The sequence below is a fragment of the Oncorhynchus masou genome, chromosome 33 (genome assembly GCF_036934945.1).
Source record: "Oncorhynchus masou masou isolate Uvic2021 chromosome 33, UVic_Omas_1.1, whole genome shotgun sequence".
Lineage (NCBI taxonomy): Eukaryota > Metazoa > Chordata > Actinopteri > Salmoniformes > Salmonidae > Oncorhynchus > Oncorhynchus masou.
This window is the reverse complement of record NC_088244.1, coordinates 11,284,579-11,299,698: the sequence shown is the minus strand read 5'-3', so window position 1 is coordinate 11,299,698 and position 15,120 is coordinate 11,284,579. Positions and strand designations below refer to the sequence as shown.

At 44.7% G+C, this 15,120-nt stretch overlaps 1 protein-coding gene across 1 annotated transcript; it reads left to right on the top strand.

Moving 5' to 3' along the window:
* The first annotated feature begins 796 nt into the window (after window positions 1-796).
* On the top strand, window positions 797-14,873 carry usp11 (ubiquitin specific peptidase 11). Its single transcript, XM_064956432.1, has 21 exons — window positions 797-1,000; window positions 2,639-2,748; window positions 2,829-2,959; window positions 3,419-3,536; window positions 3,644-3,789; window positions 4,869-4,930; window positions 5,149-5,248; window positions 5,347-5,520; window positions 5,641-5,799; window positions 5,924-6,148; window positions 6,239-6,322; window positions 6,437-6,531; window positions 6,635-6,841; window positions 6,964-7,079; window positions 7,198-7,761; window positions 9,985-10,055; window positions 10,170-10,282; window positions 11,312-11,461; window positions 12,423-12,538; window positions 12,618-12,706; window positions 12,806-14,873. Exons 1-21 carry the CDS (start codon window positions 891-893, stop codon window positions 12,974-12,976), a joined length of 3,111 nt encoding a protein of 1,036 aa, XP_064812504.1. The 5' UTR covers window positions 797-890; the 3' UTR covers window positions 12,977-14,873.
* The last annotated feature ends 247 nt before the right edge of the window (window positions 14,874-15,120 follow it).

Below are 15,120 nucleotides of genomic sequence, written 5' to 3'. Positions count from 1 at the left end.
GGTCATGTTTTAACTTACAAATGTTTTTACCAAATGAGTGTATAGTGCCATCTTGTGCCTATTATGAAAATGGCATTCCTCCATGATATTCTCTCCAATAGCATCATCCATTGACCACACTTCACAAATCATGTGTAATTTATAAAAACGTATCTTACACCAGAACAGCATATGATAGCCGCCCTGTAGGAATGCATATTACTGACAATCAAGAGGCCTGGAGCTCCATAACCACAGGTTGGCTGGTTCAAGCTGCACTATATTTAGCATTTTAGTCATTACGCAAACACTCTTATATAGAGCGACTTACAGTAGTTGGTACATTCATTTTCATACTGGACTCAGGTGAGAATCGAACACAACCCTGGCGTTGCAAGTGCCATGCTAAACCAACTGAGCCACATGGCACCCTGCATTACAAATGTTCCCTTGTCAGGTATTCCCATGATGTATATAAACTTGTGGGTTTATATACATCATTGAGTGATACACTAGTACAGGTATACAGTTTCCCAACCCCATGGGCCCAATAGGTGGTCCTCGTTTTTGTTCTTGCCCTAAACTGATAAAACTAATTCAACTGATCAGCATAAACCATTCTGGTCGTCCCCAAGGAGAGATATGGAAAACACTAACATTAGAGAATGAAGTGCCGATTGGATTCATAATTCTTGACATACTGAACGTGTGACCTCTGGATATAATATCACCTGTTTGGAAGGAAAACACTCACAAGCAAAAAAAACAAAAAACGTTTGCATTCAAGGATGTTGTCACCATCAAAATACTTCCTGCTTCCTGAATCATCTCACCAAGGGGTTCTCCACACAATCTATGCGGTGGTTGACTTCAGTGTTTTTCTTGCAGAATTCTGATATTTATGAGTTATTATGGCTACTACTACTTCAGCTGCGGTTACAGAACCTCCTGGATTAGAGACTCAACGCAAAGAAATCGAGTCTTTACTTCAGGAACATGAACTCCGTGCAGGGGATACTTGGTGAGACTAAAGATACTTATAACTAACCCGCCCTCTACTCTGAATTTAAACCCTACACTGATGTACCGACAACAAATAATGACAGTGATGTCTTTGCTGTTGCTTAGATGGTATATATCGTAATCAGCATAATTTAGAATTATCTTTAGATAATGGCATTTTTTAATTGCCAGATGTGTGTTATTACTCTTGCCTGAAATATATGCGCTGGTGTTTGTGGAATGACGTTTGATCACTGCGTTATTAGCAAGTTAGCATTTTAGGGAAGAGCATGATGCGGAAAACTAGCGAGCTAACGTTATGTCAACTCACTGTAGTTGTTTGGTTAACCAACTAGTTAGTTGGATTGTGATACTATTATTACGATTAACATCACGTCCCAGACTCCCAGCTGACATAGCCTGTTGGGACATATCATGTCAAAGTTTTGGCTGTAGGAAGCAAGCTTACATTAGCGAGCTCCACTGCCAGCAGGCTAGCCCGCCTGTTAGCTGTTACGCTAGCTAGGAGAGGGACAGCTATCTAGTATCTTGCAATCCTTTCGGTTTAATGTCAAATTGTTGGCATTCTGTTTGTTTTCTAAAGCTTGCAGATTACTCCGTGTTGTCCCTATTATTTTGAGAAAGTGAGCGCCATCTAAGTTAGCTAGCTAGCTGGCTGGTACTTTCGTTTTTGCCAACAAAGTTTCGTTTTATTCAGAGGTGGGAAAAGTACCCGATTGTTATAGTTGAGTTGAAGTAAAGACATCTTATTAGAAAATGACTCCAGTAAATGTCCCCCAGTAAAACACTACTTGAGTAAAAGTCAACGCATTTGGTTTTAAATGCACTTAAGTATCAGAAATAAATGTAAATAAATACAAAGTATCAAAAGTAAAAGTATAAATAATTTCACTTTCCTTATTAAACAAACCAGACCGGACGATTTTCTTGATTCAAAAAAATAATATTGACGGATAGTCAGGGGCACAGTCCAACACTCAGACATCATTTACAAACAAAGCATGTTGTGTTTAGCGAGTCCCCAGATCAGAGGCAGTAAGGATGTTATCTTGATAAGTGTGTGAATCGGACCATTTTCCTGTCCTGCTAAGCATTCAAAATGTAAGAAGTAATTTTGTGTTTCAGGGAACATGTATGGAGTTAAAAAGTATATTTTATTTAGAAATGTAGTGAAGTACAGATACCCCCCAAAACTACTTTAGTACCTTAAAGTATTTTTTACTTAAATACTTTACACCACTGGATTTATCAGTATAACACCCAGATGAGGAAGGATCCCTGCTACCGTTGTGGTTATGTAAAGTCCAGGAAATCTGTGTGAAGGAATGAAACACCATTCAAGTGCTTTTTTGTCCTAATAAACTCAATTTAAAAAGGGAATTAGACCACTCGGCTAGGTAGCCATGATTTGCTAAAGGTTAGCTGCCCTAATTTTGAAATATCCATTCCTGCAATTGTGAATTTTCCATTATAGCTAGAATTGTATCAGTAAATAAACCAAATGCACCCCAATCAGAAAAGAGATTGCTGTAATGATAAAATACTAGTCTAGGGGGATGTGATGTGGAGTTGTTGGTTAATTAATGTCGGCAGACAAAGTCTCCAATTTAGCTGTTCCTATAACTAACACATGCAGGTACCTGGTGGAGAGGCGATGGTATGAGCAGTGGAAGGAGTATGTGGAAACAGGAGACCAGAACTCCTCTTCTTTTCCTGGACAGATTGACAACACAGAGCTGTTTGAGGGTGAGTGTCACATCACAAAGAGGTCCTGTAACAACAGAAGACACAGTATTAAGTCAGACGTATGATTATGATCCCCACAGAACTGGATTCATACCACCTGAAGGAGCGTCTGGTGGAGAATGAGGACTTTGTGTTGATCCCTGCTGAAGCATGGCAGAAGCTTCTGGCCTGGTATGGCATGGTAGAGGTCCAGCCTGCCCTGGAGAGAAAGGTAAATGGCAGTTCCACAGTGACACTGAGACTCAGATCTTTCACTATGAAATGTACGTCAAACAAAAACCAATGATTTCAAAGTTAAACAAACAATACAACTCTATGCACAAGGACTACTTTTAAAAATGTCCACTGACAATTTTACAAAGAAAAACATATTTAATTGAAGAACAATGAAGATGCAAAGTTTGGTAACAAAATGACAGCACACTGTCATTCTGTGACCAAACTTTGCATTGGCACTGTTCTTCAAGTAAATACATTTTTGTAAAATGTCACTCTTAATGTGGAATTGCCCCAAAATAGAATGGTCACAGAGATGCAGAGAACCTGCAGAACCAATGGTCATATCATGTTGTACTAACTCATGTTATGGCTATGAAAAGACACAACTTCCATTGAAGTGTTTCATTTGTGTTAGGTAGTACATTGACTGTTAATGCATGGTCTGTTTCAGGTGGTGGATCTGCCCAGCCTAGTCAAGGTTGAGGTCTACCCTGTGGAAATCTTCTTGTGCCTCCATAGCAACATGGAAAATGTTGTGACGGCACAGTTTAGCCGTGCTGATCACATCCGTAAGTAGAAACACATTCAAAAGATTCGTTAGTAGCTATGTTGAGTCACTGTGCACCATATATATATGTATATGTGTGTGTATGTGTTTTCATGTTTTCCCCTTCAGATACGATTCAGAAGGTGATGATGAAGCAGTTTGATGTGGTGGAGGGGGCAGAGACCCGGCTGTGGATGAAGAGCTCAGACACCAGCTGTGAGAGGCTGAGGAATGTCCACGTCAGAGTCCTCGACTCCTGCCTCAGCTCTGGCATGGTATGTCTGCTCCCCAGACTGTCAGCGCTCTGCCCCTCATCCCACCCCTCCCTACACCTACCTGCTCCCCTGGCTGTCAGCGCTCCCCCCCTCATCCCACCCCTCCCCACACCTACCTGCTCCCCTGGCTGTCAGCGCTCCGCCCCTCATCCCACCCCTCCCCACACCTACCTGCTCCCCTGGCTGTCAGCGCTCCGCCCCTCATCCCACCCCTCCCCACACCTACCTGCTCCCCTGGCTGTCAGCGCTCCCCCTCATCCCACCCCTCCCCACATCTACCTGCTCCCCAGACTGTCAGCGCTCTGCCCCTCATCCCACCCCTCCCCACACCTACCTGCTCCCCTGGCTGTCAGCGCTCCGCCCCTCATCCCACCCCTCCCCACACCTACCTGCTCCCCTGGCTGTCAGCACTCCGCCCCTCATCCCACCCCTCCCCACACCTACCTGCTCCCCTGGCTGTCAGCGCTCCCCCCCTCATCCCACCCCTCCCCACACCTACCTGCTCCCCTGGCTGTCAGCGCTCCGCCCCTCATCCCACCCCTCCCCACACCTACCTGCTCCCCTGGCTGTCAGCGCTCCCCCCCTCATCCCACCCCTCCCCACATCTACCTGCTCCCCAGACTGTCAGCGCTCTGCCCCTCATCCCACCCCTCCCCACACCTACCTGCTCCCCTGGCTGTCAGCGCTCCGCCCCTCATCCCACCCCCTCCCCACACCTACCTGCTCCCCTGGCTGTCAGCACTCCGCCCCTCATCCCACCCCACCCCACACCTACCTGCTCCCCTGGCTGTCAGCGCTCCGCCCCTCATCCCACCCCTCCCCACACCTACCTGCTCCCCTGGCTGTCAGCGCTCCGCCCCTCATCCCACTCCTCCCCAAACCTACCTGCTCCCCTGGCTGTCAGCGCTCCGCCCCTCATCCCACTCCTCCCCACACCTACCTGCTCCCCTGGCTGTCAGCGCTCCCCCTCATCCCACCCCTCCCCACACCTACCTGCTCCCCTGGCTGTCAGCGCTGAGATACAGTGGTAGTGTGTTTCAATGGCAGCTGTGTTGTAACATGTCCTGCCTGCATTGCAGACGGTGATCATGGAGATGAGGAATGCAGATGGTACCTGGCCCAGCTCCAGACCGCAGATCATGTGGGGGTTCTTTCTTTTAACCATTTTTCTTTCTTTGCTAATATTATGAGTGTGTCATTAGAGAATGTACTGTTGCTAATGTAGCAACGCAGTTTTGTGGTAATGGTGATTCCCATATGTCGGATAAGAAAGCGTGTTGTATCTGTAGGAGTCTACACTACCTTTTTTCTTATTGTATTATTCAGTAGATGATATGTTTCTCCTTCCCTGTCTTGTAGGAGGAACTCTGTGGAGGAGCAGGACTCTTACCGGGGCCAGCCAGGAGTCTGTGGCCTCACCAATCTGGGAAACACATGTTTCATGAACTCTGCACTGCAGGTAAGTCATCATTACTACATAATGTGTCAATGCTGTACCTAAATGCAGGGACCTGGTCTATGATGGATGGATTGTGTTCCTCTCCCTGCTCTGTCCAGTGTCTCAGTAACACTCCTCCACTGACGGAGTACTTCCTGAGGAATGCCTATCTGGAGGAGCTCAACTTCACCAACCCCCTGGGCATGAAGGGGGAGATCGCAGAGGCCTACGCTGATGTCATCAAACAGATGTGGTCGGGGAGGCACTACTCTGTGGTTCCCAGGATCTTCAAGGTAGTTATCAGTGTGTGACACTGCCCACACTTTTATAATAAATTAAAAAGGCTTGTCAGTCTGTCATGCCACGGTGTTACCATGCGTACCTTGAGAACCTCGTGTTGTTTTTCATACCAGACCAAGGTTGGTCACTTTGCCTCCCAGTTTCTGGGCTACCAGCAGCATGACTCCCAGGAGCTGCTCTCCTTCCTGCTGGACGGGCTTCATGAGGATCTCAATCGGGTCAAGAACAAGGAGTACATCGAGCTGAGGGATGCCGCTGGCAGGCCTGACCAGGTAACAACATGTAGTGGAAAGAGGGCAGGGAGAATAATGGTAAAATACTGTACCACCATGGCTCTGCAAGCTATAGTAGACCTAAAAGGCATTTTCACACTCACCTTTTGACCTCAACGTTCAGGAAGTGGCAGAGGAGGCATGGCGTAACCACCGGAGACGAAACAACTCCGCGATTGTTGACACCTTCCACGGCTTGTTCAAGTCCACCCTGGTTTGCCCCGAGTGCCGCAAAGTGTCTGTCACCTTTGACCCCTTCTGCTACCTGAGCGTGCCCCTGCCTGTTAGCAAGGACCGGGTTATGGAAGTATTCTTCGTCTCTCTGGATCCTGTGGCCAAACCTGTTCAGGTACAAGATTCATCTTCCTGTAGCTGGCCCTACATCATGCTTTTTATATGTGACCATGTGTATTGATTTATTTGTTTACTCTCCCACCAGCATCGCTTGGTTGTACCCAAAGCTGGCAAAGTGTTTGACCTGTGCTCCGTTCTCTCGGAAATGACCAAAATCCCAGCCAATCAAGTAAGACACTGTGAAATAAACAGTAGCCTCTGGTAACTCTTTTGTCATTCGTTAGATAAAATGTTGAGTTGATACTGACCTGTGCTTCTCTCATTTACTTATTTCCTATTTCAGATGGTTGTGGCCGACGTGTTCAACCATCGCTTTTATAAGCTGTACCATGCTGATGAGTCTCTAAGCTGCATCCTGGACCGGGATGACATATTTGTGTATGTAAAAAAACAGCATTTACCTCCACACCAAAAACATACTTTTTTGGGGCTGTTCCTGTTAGCATCTCCCCTGACACCTGTCTGTGTGTTTCCCTGCTAGATATGAGCTGAACAGAGGCTCTGTGGAGGAGGAGGGGGATGAGGTGGTGCTGGCTCTGTACCTGAGGGAGCGCTCCCACTACAGGGACTACGGCTCGGGGAGCAGCAGCTACGGGACGTCCCTGTTCGGACACCCACTGCTCATGACCGTGCCTCGAGGCCAGTGCAGCCGTGACGCCCTCTATCACCTCTTCCTGCAGCGGCTAGCGTGAGTTACTGTCACAGACCAAGCATCGGCTAAAAGAGTCAATGCTTTATAATGGAGGTTCTTATCAAGTTTGATTGTGGTAACTGGTTGTAAAGATGCTGTACTGTGTGATGTTTCCACAGGCGGTATGTCCGACCACCAGATCCCTCAGAGGAGGAGGATGAGGAGGAGGGTGAAGATGATGATGACGATGAGGAGGAAGAATTGTACAAGACCCAGACCAATGGTGTCAGCTACGGTAACTGAGCTCTAAAATTCTCACTTAGCAAATCATTGATACGCTGGACAGAATGGATTTCTACAAACTCACGATTTTACTTATTGTCTCCACTCCACAATGATGTCTATCTCCACAGATGACGGCGAGGATGACTGTGAGAGGCCAGAACCCTCCAAGAGGGATCACTGTTGTGATGGTGTCGGCCAAGGGCCTGCTGTGACCCAGACTCAGCCAGACCAGACCCAGGAGTCTGGAGGAGAGGCACAAGCTGACGAGGGGACCAGCAGTGAGGTCAGGGCAGGGTGCAGCACAGAGGACAGTGCCTCGGCATCCTGCAGTGCCTCGGCACCCTGCAGTGCTGGAGCCAGTGGTGGTGCTGGAGCCAGTGGTGGTGCTGGAGCCAGTGGTGGTGCTGGAGCCAGTGGTGGTGCTGGAGCCAGTGGTGGTGCTAGTGTTGATGCCAGTGCTACAGGCCCAACAGACAGCCAGCAGGGTGCAGGCCACCAGCAGCAGCCATGTGAGGAGGAGGAGGAGAGGGGTGAGGGCCCCCCCTGCCTGCCACAGGCCAACGAGAGGCAGGCAAAGAGAAAGGGCTGCGAGGCCAGACGGAGGAAGCTGCTCTTCTCCATCCAGGCGGTCAATTCCAATGGCACCACAGAGAGAGGCATGGGACAGGACGGCAGTGCCTTCTCTTTTAGCTGTGAGTCTCAGACATCACTTTCACACTGCCAACTGCTTTGTCACTCCTGTAGCTAGGCTCATATACACTGTCTATACAGCAGTGTGTGGACACTCCTTTAAATTAGTGGATTCAGCTATTTTAGCCACACCCATTGCTGACAGGTGTATAAAATCGAGCACACTGCCATGCAATCTCCATAGACAAACATTAGCAGTAGAATGGCCTTATGAAGAGCTCAGTGACTTTCAATGTGGCACCGCCATAGAATGCCACCTTTCCAACAAGTCAGTTTGTCAAATTTCTGCCCTGCAAGAGCTGCCCCGTTCAACTGTACGTGCTGTTATTTTGTAGTGGAAATGTCTAGGAGCCACAACGGCTCAGCCGCAAAGTGGTAGGCCACATAAGCTCACAGAACAGGACCACTGAAGTGCATATCGCGTAAAAATTGTTTGTCCTCGGTTGCAACATCACCACCGAGTTCCAAACTGTCTCTGGAAGCAACGTCCGCACAAGAACTGTTCGTCGGGAGCTTCATGAAATGGGTTTTCATGGCCGAACAGCTACACACAAGCCTAAGATGTGCAATGCCAATCGTTGGCTGGAGTGGTGTAATACTCACCACCATTGGACTCTGGAGCAGTGGAAACGCATTGTCTGGAGTGATGAATCACTCTTCACCATCTAGCGGTACGACGGACAAATCTGGGTTTGGTGGATGCCAGGAGAACGCTACTTGCCCCAATGCATAGTGCCAACTGTCATTTTTGGTGGAGGAGGAATAATGGTCTGGGCTGTTTTTCATGGTTCGGGCCAGGCCACATTTAGTTCCAGTGAAGGGAAATCTTAATGCTACATACAATGACATTCTAGACCATTCTATGCTTCCAGCTTTGTAGATAATTTTTACATTTTTAAATGTAACCTTTATTTAACTATGCAATTCAGTTAAGAACAAATTCTTATGTACGGCCTACCGTGGAACAGTGGGTTAACTATCTTGTTCAGGGGCAGAACGACAGATTTTTACCTTGTGAGCTCGGGGATTCGATCCAGCAGCCTTTCGGTAACTGACCCAACACTCTACCCACAAGGCTACCTGCCGCCCAACAAACCGAGGTCCATACAGAAATGGTTTGTTGAGATTGGTGTGGAAGAACTTGACTGGCCTGCACAGAGCCCTGACCTCAACCCCATCAAACACCTTTAGGATGAATTGGAACACATACTGCGAGCCAGGCCTAATCGCCCAACATCACTAATGCTCCTGTGGCAGTAGTCCCCCGCAGCGATGTTCCAACATCTAGTGGAAAGCCTTCCCAGAAGAGTGGAGGCTGTTACAGCAGCAATGTTCCAACATCTAGTGGAGAGCCTTCCCAGAAGAGTGGAGGCTGTTACAGCAGCAATGTTCCAACATCTAGTGGAGAGCCTTCCCAGAAGAGTGGAGGCTGTTACAGCAGCAATGTTCCAACATCTAGTGGAAAGCCTTCCCAGAAGAGTGGAGGCTGTTACAGCAGCAATGTTCCAACATCTAGTGGAGAGCCTTCCCAGAAGAGTGGAGGCTGTTACAGCAACAATGTTCCAACATCTAGTGGAGAGCCTTCCCAGAAGAGTGGAGGCTGTTACAGCAGCAATGTTCCAACATCTAGTGGAAAGCCTTCCCAGAAGAGTGGAGGCTGTTACAGCAGCAATGTTCCAACATCTAGTGGAAAGCCTTCCCAGAAGAGTAGAGGCTGTTACAGCAGCAATGTTCCAAATCTAGTGGAAAGCCTTCCCAGAAGAGTAGAGGCTGTTATAGCAGCAATGTTCCAACATCTAGTGGAAAGCCTTCCCAGAAGAGTGGAGGCTGTTACAGCAGCAATGTTCCAACATCTAGTGGAAAGCCTTCCCAGAAGAGTGGAGGCTGTTATAGCAGCAATGTTCCAACATCTAGTGGAGAGCCTTCCCAGAAGAGTGGAGGCTGTTATAGCAGCAATGTTCCAACATCTAGTGGAGAGCCTTCCCAGAAGAGTGGAGGCTGTTACAGCAGCAATGTTCCAACATCTAGTGGAAAGCCTTCCCAGAAGAGTGGAGGCTGTTACTGCAGCGAATGGAGGACCAACTCCATATTGATGTCCATGATTTTGGAATGAGATGTTCGACAAGCAGGTGTCCACATACATTTGGCCACGTAGTGTACTTTTCCTTTGTTTTGGAGCTTAGTAGCTGGACATTTGATGTGATATTACTGTATCTCTTTCACAGCTCAACCATATGTAGCCATGGACTGGGATCCTGACATGAAGAAGAAATACTACAACGAGAATGAGGCAGAGGTATGTGTGAATAATGCTTTACAGTATATGTGTTATTAAAGTGTGAAGGTGTTAAATGTGTTTGGGCCTGCTTGCTGGTCATTTAGCTAACTCCAAAACTCCTTCCATCCGCAGAAGTATGTGAAACACCAAAGCATGGAGGTTCCTCACCAGCAGACCACAGTGCAGCTGCAGGAGTGCATTGAGCTCTTCACCACTGTGGAGACCCTGGAGGAAGAAAACCCTTGGTACTACTGCCCCACACCTGTTATTTCTATCTATCCTACCCTATCTGTCCTCCTGTGCAATTGTAAACTATTCAGGCCCCTTGACATTTTCCACATTTTATTACGTTACAGCCTTATTGTAACATTGATTAAATACAAAATAAAATCCTCAGCAATCTACACACAATACCTCATAATGACAAAGCAAAAACTGTTAAAAAAATAAAATAAAAATGACATACGTTTTCAGACCCTTTGTGATGAGACTCAAAATTGAGCTCAGGTGCATCCTGTTTCCTTTGATCATGCTTGATGTTTCTTCAACTTGATTGAAGTCTACCTGAGGTAAATTCAATTGATTGGACATGATTTGGAAAAGCACACACCTGTCTATATAAGGTCCCACAGTTAACAGTGAATGTCAGAGCAAAAACCAAGCCATGAGGTTGAAGGAATTGTCTGTAGAGATCCGAGACAGGATTGTGTTGAGGCATAGATCTGAGGAAGGGTACGAAAACATTTCTGCAACATTGAAGATCCCCAAGAACACAGTGGCCTCCATCATTCTTAAAACGGAAGAAGTTTGGAACCACCAAGACTCTTCCTAGAGCTTTACAGTATCTATATTTCTATCTATCTACAGTATGTATCTAGCTATCTACTGTATTTATCTATGTACAGTATCTATATCTACACTACACTATCGATCTATTAAAAGTATTTATATATAATCTACAGTATCTATTTACTCTATACTGTAGATTTTATTTAACCTTTATTTAACTTTAACTTAGATACTATAGATATCTACTGTAGGTAGATACTATAGTATTTATCTAAGTTAGTTAAATAAATAGGATCTATCCATCTACAGTATCTATCGATATTCAGCAGCATTCTTGTTAGACAGAGTTAAAATGTCCGTTTTCCCAGAAAAAGATGTAGACTTAATATTTTTTACATCAGTAACATATTACAACTTACTGCTAAATACTGTTGTGATTTGTGTGCAATGGTCTTCTAAACATGTGTTGCATGTGTTTTCTGCAGGTACTGCCCAATGTGTAAGAAACACCAACTGGCCACTAAGAAACTGGACCTGTGGTCACTGCCGGAGGTTCTCATCATCCACCTGAAGCGCTTCTCTTACACCAAGTACTCCAGGGAGAAGCTGGACATCATCGTTGACTTCCCTCTCAGGTTAGTTACTTCCTGTCTGTGTCTTCTACACTGAACATAAATATAAATGCAACATGCAAAGTGTTGGTCCCATGTTTCATGAGCTGAAATAAAATGTGCTTTTTCATACACACAGTAAGTTTATTTCTCTATAATTCTGTGCACAAATTTGCTTACACCCCTGTTAATCAGCAATTCTCCTCAGCCAAGATAATCCATCCACTTGACAGGTTTGGCATATCAAGAAGCTGATTAAACAGCATGATCATTACACAGGTGCACATTGTGACCATAAAAGGCCACTCTACAATGTGCAGTTTTGTCACACAACACAATGCCACAGATGTCTCAGGTTTTGAGGGAGCGTGCAATTGGCATGCTGACTGCAGTTATGTCCACCAGAGCTGTTCCCAGAGAATTTTATGATAATTTCTCTACCATACCATAAGCCGCCTCCAACCTCGTTTAGAGAATTTGGCAGTACGTCCACCCGGCCTCCCAACTGCAGACAATGAGTAACCACCCCAGCCCAGGACCTCCACATTCGGATTCATCACCTGTGGGATCGTCTGAGACCAGCCACCCAGACAGCTGATGGAACTGAGGAGTATTTCTATCTATAATAAAGCCCTTCCTGTGGGGGGAAAAACTCATTCTGATTGGCTGGGCCTGGCTCCCCAGTGGGTGGGCCTATGCTTTCCCCCTCCCAGGCCCACCCATGGCTGTGCCCCTATCATGTCATGAAATCCATAGATTACGGCCTAATGAATTTATTTCACTTGACTGATTTCCCTATATTAACTGTAACTCAATAAAATCATTGTTGTATTTATAGTTTTGTTCAGTATAATAATAAACATTCTGTCCACATGGTTTTAAGTGGGGAGGATGTCAGTGTGACTAGTGTAAACTCTAAGCCACTACAGAGTTATTAGTGTTGAGAGGAGCTATCCTAATCCAACCCTATTGCTCTTTATTGCAGACACCTCGACTTTTCAGGTTGTCTGCTGAGGAAGACCGGTGCAAACGGAGAGCCGCCCAGCCGATATGATCTGATCGCAGTATCCAACCACTACGGCGGACTCAGAGATGGACATTGTGAGACGCTGCTTTTGTATGTCATAATTTGATATATGCCTTCAAGGCAGTGTTTAACATTTCTCTCCTCTCTCGACAGACACCAGTTATGCCCGGAACAAAGACAACGGACAATGGTATTACTTTGATGACAGCAAGGTGACATATGCAAGGGAGGAACAAATTGTGGTAAGTTTAGCTAAAGGACAGCTGATAATTATTTATTAATTTTTGTTGTCTTGCAATGTCATGATCTCCCCTCCTTTGCCTATTACCCTCCCCTTCTAGACCAATGCTGCCTACCTCCTGTTCTACCACCGACAAGATAAGATTCGCCAGCCCACCTTACCCGCCCCCTTGGACAGCTCCTCTCCCACCCAGCCTGCTAATGATGTCACTTCCCCCAAACATGATGGGATGGAGGGAGCCACTCCCTGTGTCAACATGGAAACAGACTGAAGCAGATTTGTTTTTTTGTTTATGTTTTCCTGAGTTGATGGGGCTTTTTGATTTTGTATTGTTTTATTTCTTTTCTATTCCAAAAAAACTTGAACCTTCTTCCTCTGTTCTGCATTGATCAAGGAGTGAGAGGCTAGATTCTCAGGCCGGTGGAGAAGAGTGAGGAATACAATTTATTCTTTTTTTTTTTTTTTTTTAGATTATTGAGTAAATCTGGGGACACCAATATAGTAGAACATTGAATGATGAAATCTGTCATTGCTTAATCAGATTAAGGTATGCAGTGTCTGTCTATGCTGATGCCAAATGGACCTCTTAGTGATTGGATATAGTCAATCATAATTTAGATGATTCAAGACCTATGAATTGTGAATATCTGTGCACCACTATCTATCTGTACTGTGATGCACTGCTGGAAAGATGACCTCTAACTTTGATCCACTGCTGTGCTTCTTAATTGAGCTGAAATCGAGGCAGATTTCCTTGAGGCTGTTTGAATAGATTTGAACGCATTTTGCTCTAGAAGGTAAATCACAATGTATGAGGTTAAAAGCCCAGTGCAGTCAAACTTGATTTCCTGTGTTTTATATATTTCCTCCATTATGACGTTGGAATAATACTGTGAAATTGTGAAAATTATGCCCTTTTGGTGTAAGCTATTTTGAAAAGAAGACCTGAATTTCAGCTTGATTTCCATGGGTGGAGTTTTGGCATGTCTTGTGACATCACCAGGCGTTATAAGTTAGACCGATAACAGTTTCAAACCTCCCTACCAATAACGGCTAGTTTTCAGGATACATATCCCTCCAATTATGCCTCATTCAATACAACTCAGAAATATCTGACTTCAGTGCCTTCAAGACAACTGAGAACTATGAGAAGAAAAAGAAAAACTGACTGGTCAAAATAGTTTAACAGCCATCCACCTCGGAATTCCAAATCGGAAACTGTGGCATCTTTCTAGAACTCCGACTGTCTGACTTGAAGATCACTGACATCATGATTTGACCTCGCCCCGCCCCCCATTAAAAAAAACATATATATTAAATCACAGTAAGGTACTTAATTGTTACACAGAAATGATTTGATATTCAGATCATAAGGGAAAATCCACTCAAAAGCTATCTTTTGTTATTTTTCCATTAGTCCGCTGTTGATACAGCAAAATGCATCATCATGATGATGTGGTCAGTGACCCTTTGCTTCTTGAATGTCCAATATCTTAACTTGACTGCTGACATGGAAAACATGTTGTGACTGTCAACAGTGTACTATTGAAAAATACACCTAAGATAGTTTTTTTTTTGTGTGTGTGGATTTACACTTTAACAGCATAGATAACCTGGTTTTGAGTTAACTCCTGATTTTAAAATTAGATTACATTCTCCTATTACTCTGTTTTCTTTATATCAAGAACTGCATTAACCGGAACATTGCAATGTGATTTATATGGAACATAAAGGTGAAGAAAACCATAGTATTAGAAGCAGACACTTTGAATACCGTTGGAGGCATTGTATATTTTCTCTTGCGATCCATTATTTGTTTTTCATTGAATTATCAGACACATAAATTGGGCCTCTTGGTGCTCATGGAGATATTTCTAGTTAGGATTAGTTTTCCACTGTCAACAGTGATTTTGAGATAGAATCTCTGGTGCAGGACATAAACAGATGCATATTTTTCGGATTCAAATATCATTTGTACTCTTTTAGTAGAAGCAAATAAATCGGAAAAATTAGATATTCTTTAAAATTAGATATTAGTTTAATTTTATTCTGTGCAATTTCTTAATGACGAGCAATGGATAGAGAGCTCTAAAATGATTTTTTAAAGCGCATCTGTACAGTATTTTTCTATTGTAATAAATGTTTTGTCTTTGGTCATCTGATTCAGAGACACGGATGGGGTGAATTAATTGACTTTGTTAATAGATTAAATATTTTATTGTATACTCATCTTTTGATATTAATAAATGATTACTATAGCCAGTAGGCATGAGGTAGATTTTACACTTTTACATGACATCCTGGCTTTCCTTATCTTTTTTACCAGTAAATGATCGGGGTTTACAATCCGATCGAAGGTGGCTGTGAGAGCTGGTTAACTCGAGCCCTTCTTTAGAGATGTCGTTTAGATTGGGC

Excerpts from the sequence above, each read along its gene's own strand:
- usp11 (XM_064956432.1), top strand. The coding sequence starts at position 891 with ATGGCTACTACTACTTCAGCTGCGGTTACAGAACCTCCTGGATTAGAG. Across the intron at positions 1,001-2,638 it reads CTCCGTGCAGGGGATACTTG|GTACCTGGTGGAGAGGCGAT; the intron begins GTGAGACTAAAG and ends TAACACATGCAG. Across the intron at positions 6,149-6,238 it reads CTGTGGCCAAACCTGTTCAG|CATCGCTTGGTTGTACCCAA; the intron begins GTACAAGATTCA and ends CTCTCCCACCAG.